The 17,004-nt window shown below is 46.0% G+C and overlaps 1 protein-coding gene across 1 annotated transcript in view; it reads left to right on the forward strand.

Moving 5' to 3' along the window:
- NTMT2 (N-terminal Xaa-Pro-Lys N-methyltransferase 2) overlaps nt 1-2,817 on the forward strand; it is a 253,816-nt gene extending 250,999 nt beyond the window's left edge. Inside the window, exon 4 of the mRNA XM_069641309.1 lies at nt 2,394-2,817. Coding sequence (XP_069497410.1) covers nt 2,394-2,650 — 257 coding nt within the window. The 3' untranslated portion in view covers nt 2,651-2,817. The remainder of the gene's footprint in view (nt 1-2,393) is intronic.
- The last annotated feature ends 14,187 nt before the right edge of the window (nt 2,818-17,004 follow it).

Genomic DNA, 17,004 nt, shown 5'->3' on the forward strand with positions numbered 1-17,004 from the left:
ACATGGCTTACAATGGACAATGCTAGGAGCAATGCTCAAGCTAAGGAACACTATAGCTTGTGATGCACAATTTATTTATTTTTTTGTATTGATTGCATTTAGTTACACGCCCAAACCCTTGGGTATCACTGCGTACAGAACATCTTGTGAAGGGAAAATACATCTTGTGTTGCTAGAATTAGGTTACATGTAATAATGGTTCTCTTACACCTTATTCAAACATCTTCATCAATAGTCACACGCAAAGTGGTTCAGTTGCACAGTACTCACAAATGATTAATTGTTGCTTGGGTGTTTAGTATTTGATGAATAGCCAGGTTTTGAGTTGTTTCTTAAACTTATGAAAGGAACTTCCGTTGGTGAGGTGGTTGGGGGGTGAGTTCCACATATGTGGGGCTGCTATAGGGAAGCTGGAGTGGCCTGCTCTAGAAGTGGTGAAGCGAGGTATGTGGAGATGTAAGTTGTCGCTAGATCTGAGGATTCTGGTTGAATTTCTGTGGGAGATTATATGATTGAGGTAGGTCAGGGCTGTGTTTACAATATATAAATACTGAAAAGGATTGATCATACATGTAAATCATGTATGAGTAAGGTTTTATTTTAATATTGTGCATAGCCTAGAAAATCACTACTAGGTGCTCCCAATTTTGGCAGCTCACATAGATTGGTAAAGTGGGGAAGCCTGGCTGTGGGCCCACATTTTCTACGTGCACAGTTTGAAAATGTGTAGGCTGCAGCACACATTCTCATGTTGCATCTTTGGTTGTCCTGGGCAAAGATGGAGTGGCTTTGCCGGTTCTGGCTTTTCAGCTTGCGTCATCCCTTATTCTTGTATATGCGTTTTGGTTTTAGGTTACACGTTTAAAACCCAGTACTACAAGTCCTAGAATGCAATGTGGTGGAACCTAAAAGCCAGGACTCACTTAGCATCCCACATGGGGCAGCTGGAGATATATTTAAGATGCATGGTTGATAACATCACTTCCTCTTAGTTGTTGTTTGATAGAATATCTTATTGCTATACATGATGTGAATACAAGCTGCATTCCCACAAACAAAACAGACCTTTTATTAAACTAAACACCACCCATCGATTTCTCTAATGTACTACAGGTTTAGTTTTTGGGGGCCAATGCAGCTTGTATTCAGCAAGGTGAACAGTGCAGATAAATATACTTTTTAAAAATAAAAAGGACAATAGCAGGATTATCAGATAATGTGTTGGGAGGCATAGGCCTTCCCAGGCCTGTAGTCTTTTGAGTTAAGCAAACATTCGTAAATTGTGCATTTGTAACTTACTTCCAAATCTATAAGAAAATACGTTCCATGGTTTTATAAGAGTGCGATTGAGGGAGGGCAATGTTAACATTGGTGAGCAACATCAAATTGTAACTTGCATTTGTATTCACAAGCTCTTGAAAATGGATTTCACACACACATCTACACAATTTCCTTGGCGACATGTGTGTAAAGTTACGGGAAATAATTTTCAGCCTGAAAGAAAGGGAATTCCAAAATAATCATTTGAAACCCTTTTTGACACCTTTACGCTATGTAAATCCGTGTTTCCATGTAAGTATGTTATGTCTTTGCAAGGACACACTATGGACATTTATGTACAGCTAGCCTTTTTTCTCCCAGGTCTTTGACAGGGCTCTTTCGTAATCCTATTTCCATTTGTAAGTGACAACCACACTTTGGAGTTACTTACACCTGCCGAAATATTAAAATACACATGGTGATCTTTGGAAATAAGGCCAAAACATCTAAAGAGAATATTAGCAGTTGGAGGGAATTGGCTTGGTGGGTGAACACATTGCTTTGTCACCATATTTGAGGGAGGAGTACACATAGAAAGAGGGGCCAAGGGGACATTCAACATTTTCTGAACATTGCAACTTATTTTCTGTTCCTGGCTGGGTGGCTTGTAGGGAGCACAATTTGATTCTCCTTTTCAAATCTACTACTAAAACACTTAAACAGTCATCTAACTTTATAAACCCTTAAATCTCTATTTGGAAACGTTCTTTCTTGACAAAAACACGATTTTGATAGTTTACCTTACTATTTTGTAACATTAGAAATTTTATCTAGCAATCCCTGAAAGCGATTATCAATTTATGATCTAAACGTGCCACCTTTACAAGAGGTTCACTAAAAGAAATATGGCATCCCTTCTCATACTTCCACAAATAATATCTACTTTCCTTTGTCTGCATCTCAGATTCCCCAAAAGCAACACACATCTTGGGAATTATGTACCTGGCTACTGGTGTTGTAAAATTCTTTTTGACCGTGTACAACAACATTTAAATTTTTTTATTTCCAAAATATTTTTAGAGAATTCATCGGAATGCATTGCTAATTTGCATGTGCTTTTTCTCCTCCCGCAGGCTATCTGACCGATAAGGATTTCCTGGACTTCCTGCGACGATGCAAAAATGCTCTAAGAGAAAATGGAATCATCATCTTGAAAGACAACGTGGCTCGGGAGGGCTGTATTCTGGACCCTGCAGACAACTGTCTGATAAGAGACATTTTCATTCTCAGAAGCATCATAGACAAGAGCGGCTTCACCATTCTCAGCGAGCAAAAGCAAGAGGGATTCCCTGAACTCTGTGTACCAGTCTGGATGATTGCCATGCAGTAAGAGACTCAGCGACTTCCAATATGTTTTATCGGAATTGGAGGAAGACATAACTTCATGCAATGAGGAGTGAGTTTAGTGGCATAAACAGGCTTGCCATAGCTCTCTTGAACAAAAAGAAGAGAATGTAATATGTGTATCTGCCAACTCAATAAACAATTAACCCCCGACGCCTTTGATTTATGGCTCAACACCTCACTAATGCGACTCACTCCCTCTTGCAAACCATCAGCCCGCCGTGGCCTGTTCCCTAGATGGTTCACACCCGACTTGAAGAGCACTAAACAACTATATAAATATACCAAGAACGCAAATGGCAGAAAGACAAAACCAAAGAGAGCAGAGCCACCTTGGCCCGACACCTTCATCAGTACAAGGCCGAAATTTGAAAAGCAAAAAAAGTGCACTATAACTCCCGAATCCTAAACTGCAAAAACCCCAGCAAAGAACTCCATAAAATCATCTCCGAATTCACCAAACCGGCATGCCCTACCACCGTCCCGACCCCCTCACAATCACTCTCCGACTCTCTCTCTCCACTTTTACACCACGGCTCTCGAAAGAACAAATGCACTGACCACCAAACTGGCTCTCTTACATCCAACAGGCAACCATCCTCCCATACCGGCCAACCCCCCGCCTACGACCACTACGCAATCAACTTTTGACTCCTTTAGTCCAATATCACCCGACCAATTTCTCAAACTTCTCTCTGCCCGCAAACCATCCGGCTCTCCGCTAGACCCTTGCCTGGCCACAACCCTCAAAGAAATGTTTGCTTCCACCTGTTAGGGAGAATTCTCTGTTTAGGCTGAATTTCCTAACCTAGTGAGTCCCCCAGCAGCTTTGCTGGATTTTTGGGGTTTATTTTTTTTCTCCTGCCAAGAGTGAGACTCTTTTACCCTCACTCTTGGACATGATTTGAGTGTGTTTCTTTGAATCTAGATGTGTTTAATGGGCTATGGGGTCTTTTACTAGGGTTTCATGTGTTTTTGTGATGTGTGTTACACAGCACCCTCCGTGCAGTAACACAGGGGTGTCATAGTGACCCCCCAGTATAGGCTCCATACCCTGCGACTGACTACTGTCTCCCAGGGCATGTAAAGTCACTATTGACTTTACTAGTCTTAAATTCTGAACAAACCAGTACAAACCATCATATTGTGGACGTACTGGCTGGGGCAATTCGATTGCCCCAGGGTCTGTTAGTCGAGGGGGCACGTCTCTGTCCCCCCTGATCGAGTTTTGGCTGGTGGCAGTGGATACTACTTTTTATATTCAACCGTGAATATTTTCCTATGGGATTTCCCATTGTTTTAGGCTACTATCTTTATTTAATTATTTAAGGTAGCCTCGAACATACCGCCGGTTTATTTAATTAATATTAATTCTCCGGTTGGAATTTTTTGCCAAAACTTGATTCTAAAATGGCGTTTGTGTTCTCTTCTGTGACTCCAACCCAAGTCGAGCCCTTTGATCCACTTTTTGGCAGGCTTCTCCACAGAAGCCCTCCAAAGTAGTGCCACTATGTCTGGGGTACTTAGTAGGGGTGGAGGGGAATTTAGGCACCCTGGACTGAGTTGCCTAGGCAACTCAAGTCGCACTCCATCCTGATTGGCCCAAGTGGTGAGCCGGCCGGCTCACCACTTAGCATGTTTGAGTGACGGCTAGGCTGAGTGAATGGGGGTTTGCTGCATAAAAGCAGGGCTTTGGGGACTGGAACTTCAGAAGTCGCCAAAGGACCTAAGAATCCGACGAGGGAGAAGCCGAGCCGACCTGCCACGACACCATGACCGGTGGAGCCCTGCTGGACCGTCTCACCACTTTTCCCAACGACAGAGATCTCCCGCCGGAGAGTCTTCTTCCTTTGACTGGTGGGGATAACCAGTTTTACCGTCTTTTCGCTTTCCCGATGTATCTCGTGGCCGCCTTGCCCGTGCTAAGCACCCGGCAACTGGGATACCACGCTTTACCACGACCGCGAGACAAAGGTACCACCTTTTACCGGAAAACTCTGCGGCTGGTTTCTGCCCTGGTAGTGCAGCGACCTTCATCGTTCCTCCACGTCGAGATCTTCTCTTCCCCTGGATGACGACGCAACTTGCAACCACTACCAGGAACAACTGCCACCGCTGGAGGATCCTTCCCACTTAAGGTACCGTGTCCCGCCTGGCTTCCCTTGCAACCGACTGTACGGGGTAGATTTAGCCCCCGGCTTTCGAACCTGGGTTAGCCTGGGACACCTTGGCTAAACTTTTCTAAGCCTCTCTAAACTCTTTTCTGAACCCTCTGCAAGACTTTCTAAGCCTAGTGTAACTGTGTGATCTTGGGCGCATTTGTGCTCTGCTCTCTCTAAGAGTGGGCCCAGCCTTTGGACTTTGGCTCACAAGTGACTTTTTGCTCTCTGCCTTGCTAATAGTGTTCCTGAATCGTAGAGTGGCGTAACCCTGCATATTCTGTCTTTTTTCCTCCCTTTTTCACAACCTTCTATCTAGTTGCAATCTAGTTAAGCGCTCACCTCTGTATGAAAATAAGTGGTGTCTTACTGTGATTTTCTAATAAGGGAAAAAGGGGTGTATATATCATAATAGTAACTGTGTTTAGAATATTTTACAATAAGAGTGCTGGAGTGTTTCAACTGTGTGTTTTTAAATAAATAATTATATACTTTGATACCAAAGCTCTGGTCAGTGTTTGCTTGTATTATTGTATCTGAGTGCCTATTGAGTATACTTTACATACTGCCTATACTTTACATACTGCCTAACTCTTCTTGAGGGAAGTCTGACTGCTCAGCCACAGCTACCAGGTAAATCTGGGTGGTACAGACTGCTACCAAGTGGGTTTACTGCTAACACCTGTAGTCTTAAATCTTTTGCAGTGGTCCCTAAGGGAACTGCACAGGTTTCTGCCTAACACCACCTGCGCAGGAGAACGCGCAAGATCCATCATAAATGACTCCCTTTCCTGACGCATTCAAAATGGTTCATGTCAAACCGCTATTAAAAAAACCTTCCCTCGACCCCCTCGAGCCCAAAAACTACCGCCCCATCTCAAACACGAGATTCCTTGCCAAACTCATTGACCGAACCGCCTACTCTCAACTAAATGCCTTTGTTGAAGCCAACAATCTCCTAGACCCCACATAATCAGGTTTCAGAGCCCGTCACAGAACTGAAACCACCCTAACATCCATCTGGGATGACCTTAAAATCACAGCAGACTCCGCAGGATGCGCCGCATTGATCCTTCTTGACCTATTCGCCGCCTTTGACACAATCAATCACTCAATCCTCCTTGACCACCTCCACTCCCTAAGGAATTTGCGGAACCGCTCTCAAATGGATAGCTTAATTCCTTAAAGATAGATTCCAAATAACAATACTCTCCACCTATTCATCCCAAGCCCGACCAGTCGATATGGGAGTCCCAAAGGGAGCATGCCTATCTGCCCTCCTGTTCAATCTCTACTTGACCACCCTCCCACCAATAATTCGTTCACACAACATCCTGTGTTACACTACGTTGATGACACTCAACTAATTCAAAAACTCCTGAACTCAAAACCCAACTGCCGACCTGACCTCGCCTCCTGCCTCCTTGACATAGAGCTCTGGATGACCCAAAGCCACCTCTTGTTAAACCCCTCCAAAACTGAAATCATGATATGTGGCAACTCAGAACTTCTTCCACACCCGCTACCCTGGCATCCGCCATGGGCAACTCACCGACTCCCTCTAACTCTGTAAAAAACCTTGGATGCACCCTTGACTCTGACGTAACACTCTCGCGCCAAGTCAACACCGTCTCAAAGTCCTGCCACTACCACCTTAAAACTCTTAGGCGCATCTTTCCATATCTCTCCTTTCCCAACAGACTCACCGCGGTCCAATCAATTGTTATATCAAGACTGGACTATCCAAACCCCCTCTACCTCAGAGCCCACGCTCACCAACTGAATAAACTTCAAAGGGCCCAAAACACTGCAGCCAAACTGCTACTTGCGCTTGGCCCGAGAAACCACATCTCCCCAGCCCTTAAGACTCTGCACTGGCTTCCAGTGGCCTGAAGGGTGACTTTCAAAACCTTATTCATTTCTCATCGAGCATTCCATAAAACCGGACCTCAATATCTCCAAGACAAGCTAAAACCCTATCACCCTCCACATGCTCTAAGATCGAGCTCAGCCGGCCTCCTAGTCATACCTAAAACAAACTCAGTCAGATTAGGCGGAACATCATTCTCAGCCTTGGCCCCCACGCTGTGGAACGCACTCCCACCCCACATCTGCCTAACAGAAGATCTAATGTCCTTCCGCAAACTACTGAAAACTTGGCTCTTCCCCTCAAACTAACCCGTACGCAAACTAACCAAAACGGAATAACAGTAGCTCAATGACACCAATCCAACAAACTACTAGTTCCTGAATAACAATAAGACAAATAACAATACAACATCAAGATCCATGTGAGAAATCGACAACTAATAACTGCTATTGTGAACTAAAAGGACAAACAGAATAGAACGAGTACAGCAGAACAAAGAAGTAAAGTAGACAAAAAAAAAAATTGTACGGAAACAGTAATGAAGTTCAAATTAATTAAATGGACGTAATGAGTGCAATGGAAAAACTGAACAAAAACTGGCGAAATGAATAAAGAGAAGAGGATGGAAATGATGATTACAGGAGATTGACGAGTACACAGACTGATGATTCCGACTGTATGAATGCATGCCATAAATGGAAAGTACAGAATAGAAGTTTCTAGTACATGAGACAAGAGCAGTGCATGAAATAGATAGAGAGCACGGAACAGACCCAGTGCGTATGAAAAGTGTCATGGCATGAATCGATAATCCATGATGAACGTAAAAAAGTGAATGGAGCAGATGAAATCGTTAGAATGGATGAAATTCGTGGAACGGATAAGCGCGCTGAGCGGACGAACGCGTTGAGCAGATGAGTGCGCAGATCGGATTAGTATATTGAACGGATGAGTGTACAGAACGGATGAGTGTACAGAACGGACATGTATGCTGAACGGATGAGTGTGCTGAGCGGATGAGTGTATAGAGTGGACGAGTGTGTGGAGCAAATGAGTGTGTAGAGCGGACGATTGTGTAGAAAGGATGAGTGCGTAAGTACGGAGGAGTGTGTATAACACAGGAGTACATAGAGCTGATGAATGTGTAGTGCGGATGCGTATAAAGCGGATGAGTGTGTAGAGTGGACGTGGCTGCAGAGCGGATGAGTGCAGAAGTGCGGAGGAGCATGTAGAACGCAAGAGCAGATGAATGTGCTGACCGGATGAGTGTCTAGAGCGGATGAGTGTCTAGAGCGGATGAGTGTCTAGAGCGGATGAGTGCAGAAGTGCGGAAGAGCATGTAGAATGCAAGAGCAGATGAATGTGCTGACCGGATGAGTGTCTAGAGCGGATGAGTGTCTAGAGCAGATGAGTGTCTTGAGCGGATGAGTCTCTGGAGCGGATGAGGGTCTAGAGCGGATGAGTGTCTAGAGCGGATGAGTGCGTATGAGCAAATGACTTTGTAGAACTGATGAGTGCATTTAGCAGATGAGTGCGTGGAAAGAACGACTGCATAGAACGGGTGAGTGCATGGAGAAGATGAGTGCGTGGAGCGGATGAGTGCGCAGAGCGAATGGGTGCGCAGAGTGGAAAGGTGCGCAGAACGGATCGGTGCGCAGAGCATGATGGGTGCGCTGAGCGGACGAGTGTGCAGAGCGGAAGAGTGCACAGAGCATAAGTGTGCGCAGAGCGGAAGGGTGCGTAAGAGTGGAGGGGTGCGTAAGAGCAGAGGGGTGCGTAAGAGCAGAGGGGTGTGTAAGAGCAGAGGGGTGCGTAAGAGTGGAGGGGTGTGTAAGAGCGGGTGAGTGCGTAGAGTGAGTGAGCCCATAGAACGGGTGAGTGCGTAGAAGGGTGAGTGCATAGAACGGGTGAGTGCATAGAGCAGGTAAATGCGTAGTGCGTGCGATGGCACAAAGCGGATGAGTGCTTAGGGCCGATGAATCAATAGAAAAGACAAATGCAGAGAACGCATGAATACATAATGCGGATGACTGCGTAGAGCGGATGAGTTGCGTAGAGCGGATGAGTTGCGTAGAGCGGATGAGTTACGTAGAGCAGATGAGTTGCGGATGAGTTGCGTAGAGCGGATTGGTTGCGTAGAACAGATCGGTTGCGTAATATGGATGAGTTGCACAGAGCGGAGGGAACGGGTGAAGTATGTGTTGCGTAGAACGGATGAGCTGCGAAGAGCGGATGAGTTGCATAGAGCGGACGGAACGGGAAAAGTATGTGGATGAATGGGTGACATATATGGATAGAACGAGTGATGTATGTGAATAGAACAGGTGACGTATGTTGATAGAACGGGTGACGTATGTAGATTGAACGGATGACGTATGTAGATGAACGGATGACGAATATAGATGGAATGGGGACATAGGTGAATGGAATGGAGACGTATGTGGATTGAACAGATGAAGTAAGTGGGAGGTACGGAAGTAACATGTGAAAAGTACGGGTGAAATATTTGGAAGGTACAGATGAAAATATGGAAGGGGTGCATAAAACAACTTAGAATTCACGGAAATGATCGAAGTACATGAACAGATCCGAGGGCATGAAACGGACTGGAGTGCGTGGAAAGGACTAGAGTGCGTGGAAAGGACTGGAGTGTGTGGAAAGGACTGGAGTGTGCGGAAAGGACTGGAGTGCGTGGAAGGGATTGGAGTGCATGGAAAGGACTGGAGTGTGTGGAAAGGACTGGAGTGTGTGGCGTTCTCCTCAGGCCTAACGCAGCCAGAACCGGTCTGGATAAAACCTGCCAGAACTAACACATACCCGTGATCTCCCAAGCAACACACCTACCGCTATGAAGCAGCTATTACACGAATGCCACACCAGCTGCAAACATATCCGATGCTCACAAGCACCTTTGATTCTGTCTACTCTCTCTACTGACCTGAACTTCGGTTCCCGAGGGCGTTCAACCTACCAGTGCCTTCAGACCATACCAATGGTACATAAGGTGCTATATAAATGCAAAGTAACATAACGTAACATAACATAACTAACAGAATGAGGCGAGACATAACAAGTAATGTGGAAAGATAAGAGGGAGTGAAACTGTGTACATTTAAACACAATGCGGAGTAAAAGAAAGAGTAGTTTAGATTAATAGGAAAGACAGGATAGAGATAGAACTTAAAGGAGGAATGCGATAGGCAGGGAGACCATATCAGACAAGTAGCGTGAAAAGCGAGAAAAGGGCAATCTTTAAAAATGTTGAATAGTTGATAATAACAAGAATGTGAAATGTTAAAAATGTGAGAAGCCAAGGAAAGGGAGCAATCAAAAATGACACCAAGGTGGCATGCAGAAGAAGATCAGAAGGAGAGAATTAGATAAAAGGGGGAGAAAGAGGGAGAGGTACAGACGTGGCAGGAAAAAACAGAATCTCCGTTTTTTTATGTGTTAAGATATAGGAAATGAACATGCATCTAAGATTGTAGAGCATGAAGAGATCGTAGCATGGAGAGAGTCATAAACAGAGAAAAAGTATGGAAAAATCTGAGAATCGTCAGGATAGAAATCAGAAGAGAGACAGAATGAAGACACAATAGAAGAAAGGGGAGAGATATAGAGAGAAGAAGGAAGTGTACCCAGGACTAACCCCTGCAGGAGACCATATTGTAAGAGAAAGGAGGAAGAACCGTTACCAGGTGTGACGAATCGTGAGTATTCACCCTTTCTCCCCGGGGGGGGGGAGTGGTCTGGGCAAGTGGGACCTCATTGGGAGTTACTCCTCTCTAGGTGGATAAGTACTCTCAATCCCATGAGGAAGTGACTGTACCAGCAACAATATATGCTTATATAGGATTATCTCCTATACCAAGTCAAACGTCTTCTTTCCTGTTGACTTCATGTAATGCTGGATCAACTTCGACATCTGAAGCCTAACGGAGCACCCATTCTTATTCTGACGTATATGTAACTGAGAAGAATCGACTGAGAGAAAGACGAGGGAGCCATATGCAGGGGAATCCCTCTGACGTTGCTATGCCTTGGAGGGGTAGAGCAGTGAGGATCCACAGAACCCACGGTTGTCAGTAAAGGAGAGAACACCAGCTGAGAAGGCTGGAAGACTGTTGTTGCAAGAAAGGGTGAATCCGCTTGTAGGACAGAGTCCAAGAGACTGCCCATCGTGGTGGCGTGAACACGGGAGATCCTTGGTGGGCCTGGATCCAACGAATGACGCCAAAACCAACAGGAGCGAGAGAAGCGAAATCTCCTGCTGGACGAGAAATGCTGAACAGCACAAGATGACCAGATGCTCGCAGCAACTCCGTGGCAGAGTAAGGAAGACGGCAGCAGAACCAGAGCGAAGCTGCTCGGTCTCAACGCCAGACACCATGTTTCATGAACCATCGGACGCGTCCTTTCTGGACTTCCTGGTCTCTGACCCATAGGGGCTTGCCCTCAGCAGTACTCCCAACATGGCCGTCGAACATGGAACGCTGTTTACTAGTTTCCGCGTCGTACGTACTATGTTCTATAAAGCAGACACGCCCCCACGACCCTGCGCGTCTCAACGCTACCGCTTGCAGTGGCTAGATGTGTGCTGCCATAGTTCGTACTGCGAATTCCTTTGATTCCTGGTTCCCGGTCCCCTAAATTCCTCCTCCTTCATTCCTTTCCTTCTTGTCCTCTGTTGCTTCCCGGATCTCCTTGCACTCGTTCCCCGAGTGCACTCCTCGCCGCTTCCTGGACTTTTCCCGGACATCTGAACGTTCCCAGGAGACGGGACGCTGAACGCACTTGGAACCCAACGACCTACGCACAGGGTTATACAAGACTGGAACTGTGCGAAAGAAGACTCCATCGAAGAACTCCAACAAACAACACAGACAGGTGAGAAGGGGGGAAACCTGTGACAGATTGAGACGCCAACAAACTGATACAGATACGGACATGGAGGCTGCAGTTCAAGAAATTATGCGCGGCATGCAGGAGTTAACAACAGAAGTTCAGAATCTCAAAGCCGAGAATGCCGTATGAAAACAACTAGTCCTGTCACGTGATTCCGCGACCAAGGAAAGTGTATTGCTGGGCAGAGTATTGGATAAATATGATGGCTCGTCAAAGAACCTTTGTGGCTTCCTTGATTCGTGTTTAGTACACTTTACCTTTAAGCCCTACTACTTCTCTACCCCCAGGGCAAAGGTGGGCTTTATGATTTTGCATCTTTCCGGGAATGTATTAACTTGGGCTACGCCCTTAGTTAATTCTGGAGATGCCCTCCTGGATGACTATGATGGGTTCGTACGGGCTCTAAAGACCATGTTTGACCACCCAGAACAGGTTTACAGTGCCCAAGAATGCATACTGGATTTCCAACAAGGGTCCCAGGGTATGCTTACCTATGTAACACGCTTTAAGCAACTGGCCAAGGAAGCAGATTGGTCCTCAGAGGCCTGCTTTACCCTTTTTCGAAGAGGACTGAATGAAGAGATAAAAGACGAGCTAGCCAGGGTAGCTCGCACAGGTTCCTTCCAGGCTCTTATGGACCTCTCTTTACAAATAGACTTTCGTATCCAGGAAAGGAAGGCGGAAAAGAAAAAGACTAAAATGCCTTACCAAAAGACCCCTATAGAACCTTCCTCTAGACCTGAGCCCGCTCCTGTCCCGATCACAGACCCAGAACCCTTGCAACCAGGGGCCTTCCGCGGACCCATATCCCTGCAAGAAAGGATGCGACGGATTCACACCGGGCTGTGTATGTACTGTGCCTCTGGTAAACATCTTGTGAGAGAATGTCCTTTAGCCCCTCCACAGCGTTCGGGAAACGCCAGCTCCTGATCCTAGATGGAGCACAGCTTTGGGAGAGAGATGTTTGCTCCACATCTATTCCATCCTTGAACTCTCCTGGACAAAACAACCTTGTGATCTTGCAGGCCTTTCTATCACCATCCAAGAAAGAAACTTACCCCCATTCTGGCATTAGTGGAGTGTGGGGCCATGGGGATATTTATAGATCAGGATTGGGTCACTACCCACCACATTCCATATGAAACTCGAGCCATCATGCAACCTGTAGAGGCCATCGATGGAAGACCTCTCTCTTCAGGACCCATAACCCTGCAAACCAAAGAGATCCAGCTCTTGATAAACCATCATCGAAAGGTGATCAAATTTGACATCATAAACCCTGCCCATTATCCAATGGTACTGGGTATTCCCTGGTTACAGAAGCACAACCCATACATCAACTGGGCGGCAGGATCCTTGTTTCTTGGTTCAGAACATTGTATGTCTCACTGTCTATCCCTGGATTCCTCGTCAAGTTCCTCTGAAGGTACGCTGACAGACCAGCAAGGCCCATTCACATTCTCAAATATTATCCAGGTCCCCAGGGCCTATCAGGATTACACTGATGTGTTTTCAACTGCCATAGTTCAGGCCCTACCCCCTCACAGACCTGAAGACTGCGCTATTGATACTGAACCCTCAGCAGTGATTCACTTTGGAAGGATGCTCATTCTATCAGAACCAGAGAAAAGGGCCCTCCGAGAATACTTGGATACCAACCTAGAAAATGGCACCATACGACGCCCCAAATCCCCGGTGGGAGCTTTGTTGTTTTTTGTTCCCAAGAAAGATACCAAGGAGCTTAGGCCTTGCCTTGATTATTGTGGTCTTGATCAATGCACCCTCAATGACCGCTAACCATTGCCCTTAATCTCGGATATCCTGGAAGCAGTGAGAGGAGCTGTAGTCTTCACGAAATTGGATCTCAGAGGTGCCTACAATCTGATCCGTATAAAGGAGGGTGACAAATGGAAAACAACCTTTGAATACCTGGTTATGCCCTTCGGACTCGCCAATGCCCCAGCGGTCTTCCAACGTTTTATGGACCGGGTGTTCTCCGATATGCTGTTCCTCTTCCTCATAGTTTACCTGGACGATATACTGATATACTCCAAGGACCATCTTAAGCATGAAGAGCATGTAAAGGCAGTCCTACAACGGCTACATGAACATAAGCTCCTGGCTAAACCCGAGAAATGCCTTTTCCATGTCTCTACTGTTCACTATCTTGGATTTGTCCTTAGTCCAGAAGGAATTGGAATGGACCACTCAAAAGTAAATTCCATACTATCCTGGCCTGTTCCAACTACTGTGAAACAGATTCAATCCTTCCTGGGGCTTGCCAACTTCTACCGGAAATTCATACCTTCCTTTTCGGAGATAGTACAACCGATCATTACATTGTTGAAGAAGGATACTCCCTTTCTCTGGACAGCAGCCCAAGATGAAGCGTTCCAACAATTGAAGTCGGAGTTTACACAAGCCCCCATCCTGGCTCAACCTGACACTGATCGACCTTTCCTAGTGAAGACGGATGCCTCCAACTACGCCATTGGAGCAGTCCTAAAACAGGAATTCGAGGACAGGTTAGAACACCCCATCGCTTATCTCTCGTGAACCCTAACTCCTAGCGAGACCCATTATTCTGTTCTGGAAAAGGAACTATTAGCCACCCGTCAAGCCTTCACAGATCGGCGTCATCTACTCCTGGGAGTAAAACATCCTGTTCAGGTCCGTCCGGACCATCGGAATCTTCAAGTTCTACAATCCCTAGAATGTAGGAATAGTCGTCAAGCCCGTTGGGCCTTCTTCTTTGCCCAGTACCAGTTCCAAATCCATCATGTTCCTGGGACACATAATATTATTGCTGACGCTTTATCCCGACAACCCGACTACAAAACTCTTGAAGATCGATCCTTCCCAAAGATGTTTCCCCACACAATATTTGTAGCCCAAGCAATCAGCCTCCTTGAAGACATTCAGATTCAAACCCATTCGTCTGGGATCTGGAAGGAATTTACTGGGAAGATCTGATGGAATCTTAAAACAAAGGATGGGTATTTGTTCAAGGATAATGGCCTGGTCATCCCCACACAGAGACTGCAACAAAGGATTACAAGCCTCTGTCATGATACCCTTCTTTCAGGACATCGTGGCATCACCAACACTCTCCGTTTAATACAAAGACTGTTTTGGTGGCCAAAAATGAAAGTTGACGTCCAGCAGTACATCCAAGCCTGTGCACTATGCAATCAAAACAAGCATGATAACAAGAGACCGGCGAGTCTCCTACACCAACCAACGCTACCAACAAGACCGTGGGAATTCATCGCTACAGACTTTATTGTGGAATTACCACCTTCCAGGGGATACACAACTATCATGGTTACCATTGATTTATTCACTCACATGGCTCATTTTACACCCTTGTATAAACTACCATCTTCCTCAGAACTCGCTGGAATCTTCCTGGAACACATATTCCAACTTCATGGTCTTCCAAGATCATATCAGACAGAGGACCTCAATACATATCTCAATTCTGGAAACACTTATACCGTATACTACGAATCCAATGTGCCCTCTCCTCAGGTTATCATCCACAGACCAACGGAGCTACTGAACGTGTGAACCAAACCCTGGAGCAGTATCTTTGTTGTTTCACCACCAAGGTCCAGGACGATTGGTCACTCTTAATACCTGTGGCTGAATTTGCCTACAACAATTTGGATCACTCGGCTGTCAAGACCAGCCCTTTCTTCTGCAGCCAAGGATTCCACCCTTCGTTTCTACCATCCATTCTCCCACATCCTACACCAGTTCCTACAGTCGACTCCTGGATTGAAACCCTCATCAATTTACACAAGGAAGCCAAAGAACACCTTGAAAGGGCCCGAACTAACACCAAGCACTATGCGGACTCCAAAAGAAGACCAGGGCCGTCCTATGCAGTGGGTGATAAGGTCTGGCTATCCTCGAAACTACTGCCTCGACACTTACGACCAAATAAGTTGGCTCCCCGGTACTATGGCCCTTTTTCCATAAAGGAAATCATTAACCCAGTGGCCTTCCGACTCAAACTACCAGACTCCTGGAAGAGGATCCACCCAGTGTTTCACACTTCTCTATTGAAACCATACGTCCAGACCTCCCGGACTGCTCCAAGGTCTACCCCTGTGGTTGTCGATGATCAGCTAGAATACGAAGTGTCCAAAATATGTGACTCCAGGTACAGACGTGGTCAGCTACAGTATCTGGTTGAGTGGAAAGGGTACCCTCCCAGTGAACGCACCTGGGAACCAGTCTCAAACCTAAATGCCCCCCGACTACTCCAAAGGTACCACCTCATACACTTGGGCAAACCGGAGGAACAGGCCTTCGGAGGAAGCATGCTGTCATAAACCATTGGACGTGTCCTTTCTAGACTTCCTGGTCCCTGACCCATAGGGGCTTGCACTCAGCAGTACTCCCAACATGGCTGCCGAATGCGGAACGCTGTTTACTAGTTTCCACGTCGTACGCACAACGTTCTATAAAGCAGACACGCCCCCGCGGCCCTGCGCGTCTCAACACTACCACTTGCAGTGGCTATACGTGTGCTGCCGTAGTTCGTACTGCAAATTCCTTTGATTCCTGGTTCCTGGTCCCCTAGATTCCTCCTCCTTCATTCCTTCCCTTCTTGTCCTCTATTGCTTCCCGGATCTCCTTGCACTCGTTCCCAGAGGGCACTCCTCGCCGCTTATTGGACTTTCCCGGACATCTGAACGTTCCCAGGAGTTGGGACGCTGAACGCACGCTGGAACCCGAGGACCTATGCACAGGGTTATACAAGACCCGAACTGTGCGAAAGTAGACTCCATCAAAGAACTCCAACAAATAACACAGACAGATGAGAAGGGGAGAAACTTGTGACACCATGAATCTAACCCCCGGAAATGAAGGTACCGGGGAAGAGCGAGAGAGGGAGAGGCAACAGAGTCTACAGTCTAAATATAAAATTAAATATAAGAAAGCATGTGAACTGCTGGGAAACCATGAGAGTGTGGACTGGGTGGAACCCATAAAGTTACCAAGTATTACATTTGTTAAACATTGCAACATTTTAGGAAAAGTCAGTGAAATCAATTCGATATCAAGGCCCCAGCAGTGGTGTAACCACTATAGTGAAAAGGTGTAACAAGAAAAACCAAGTCCTTACAGAGACATACCTCAGTACAAGGACAATATAGAGCTGAAAACAAGAGGAAGAATCATAAACAACTTTATTCAGAAGAAAAGGTCTGGCAAATACCAGGGAACATTAACAGGAAATGTGTACTATGAGCTACAGGAGCTCATGATAAACTCTGGGAGAGTTTGGACTAATGTTACATATCGATTTACTTTGAAAACCCGAACATAACAGAAACTTTTCTTGTGTATTTGTTTGGTTGTTTATTAATTTGTAATGCGCACCAGACCCTTAGG

Source organism: Ambystoma mexicanum, chromosome 1q, assembly GCF_040938575.1.
Source record: "Ambystoma mexicanum isolate Mex_15411 chromosome 1q, UKY_AmexF1_1, whole genome shotgun sequence".
Lineage (NCBI taxonomy): Eukaryota > Metazoa > Chordata > Amphibia > Caudata > Ambystomatidae > Ambystoma > Ambystoma mexicanum.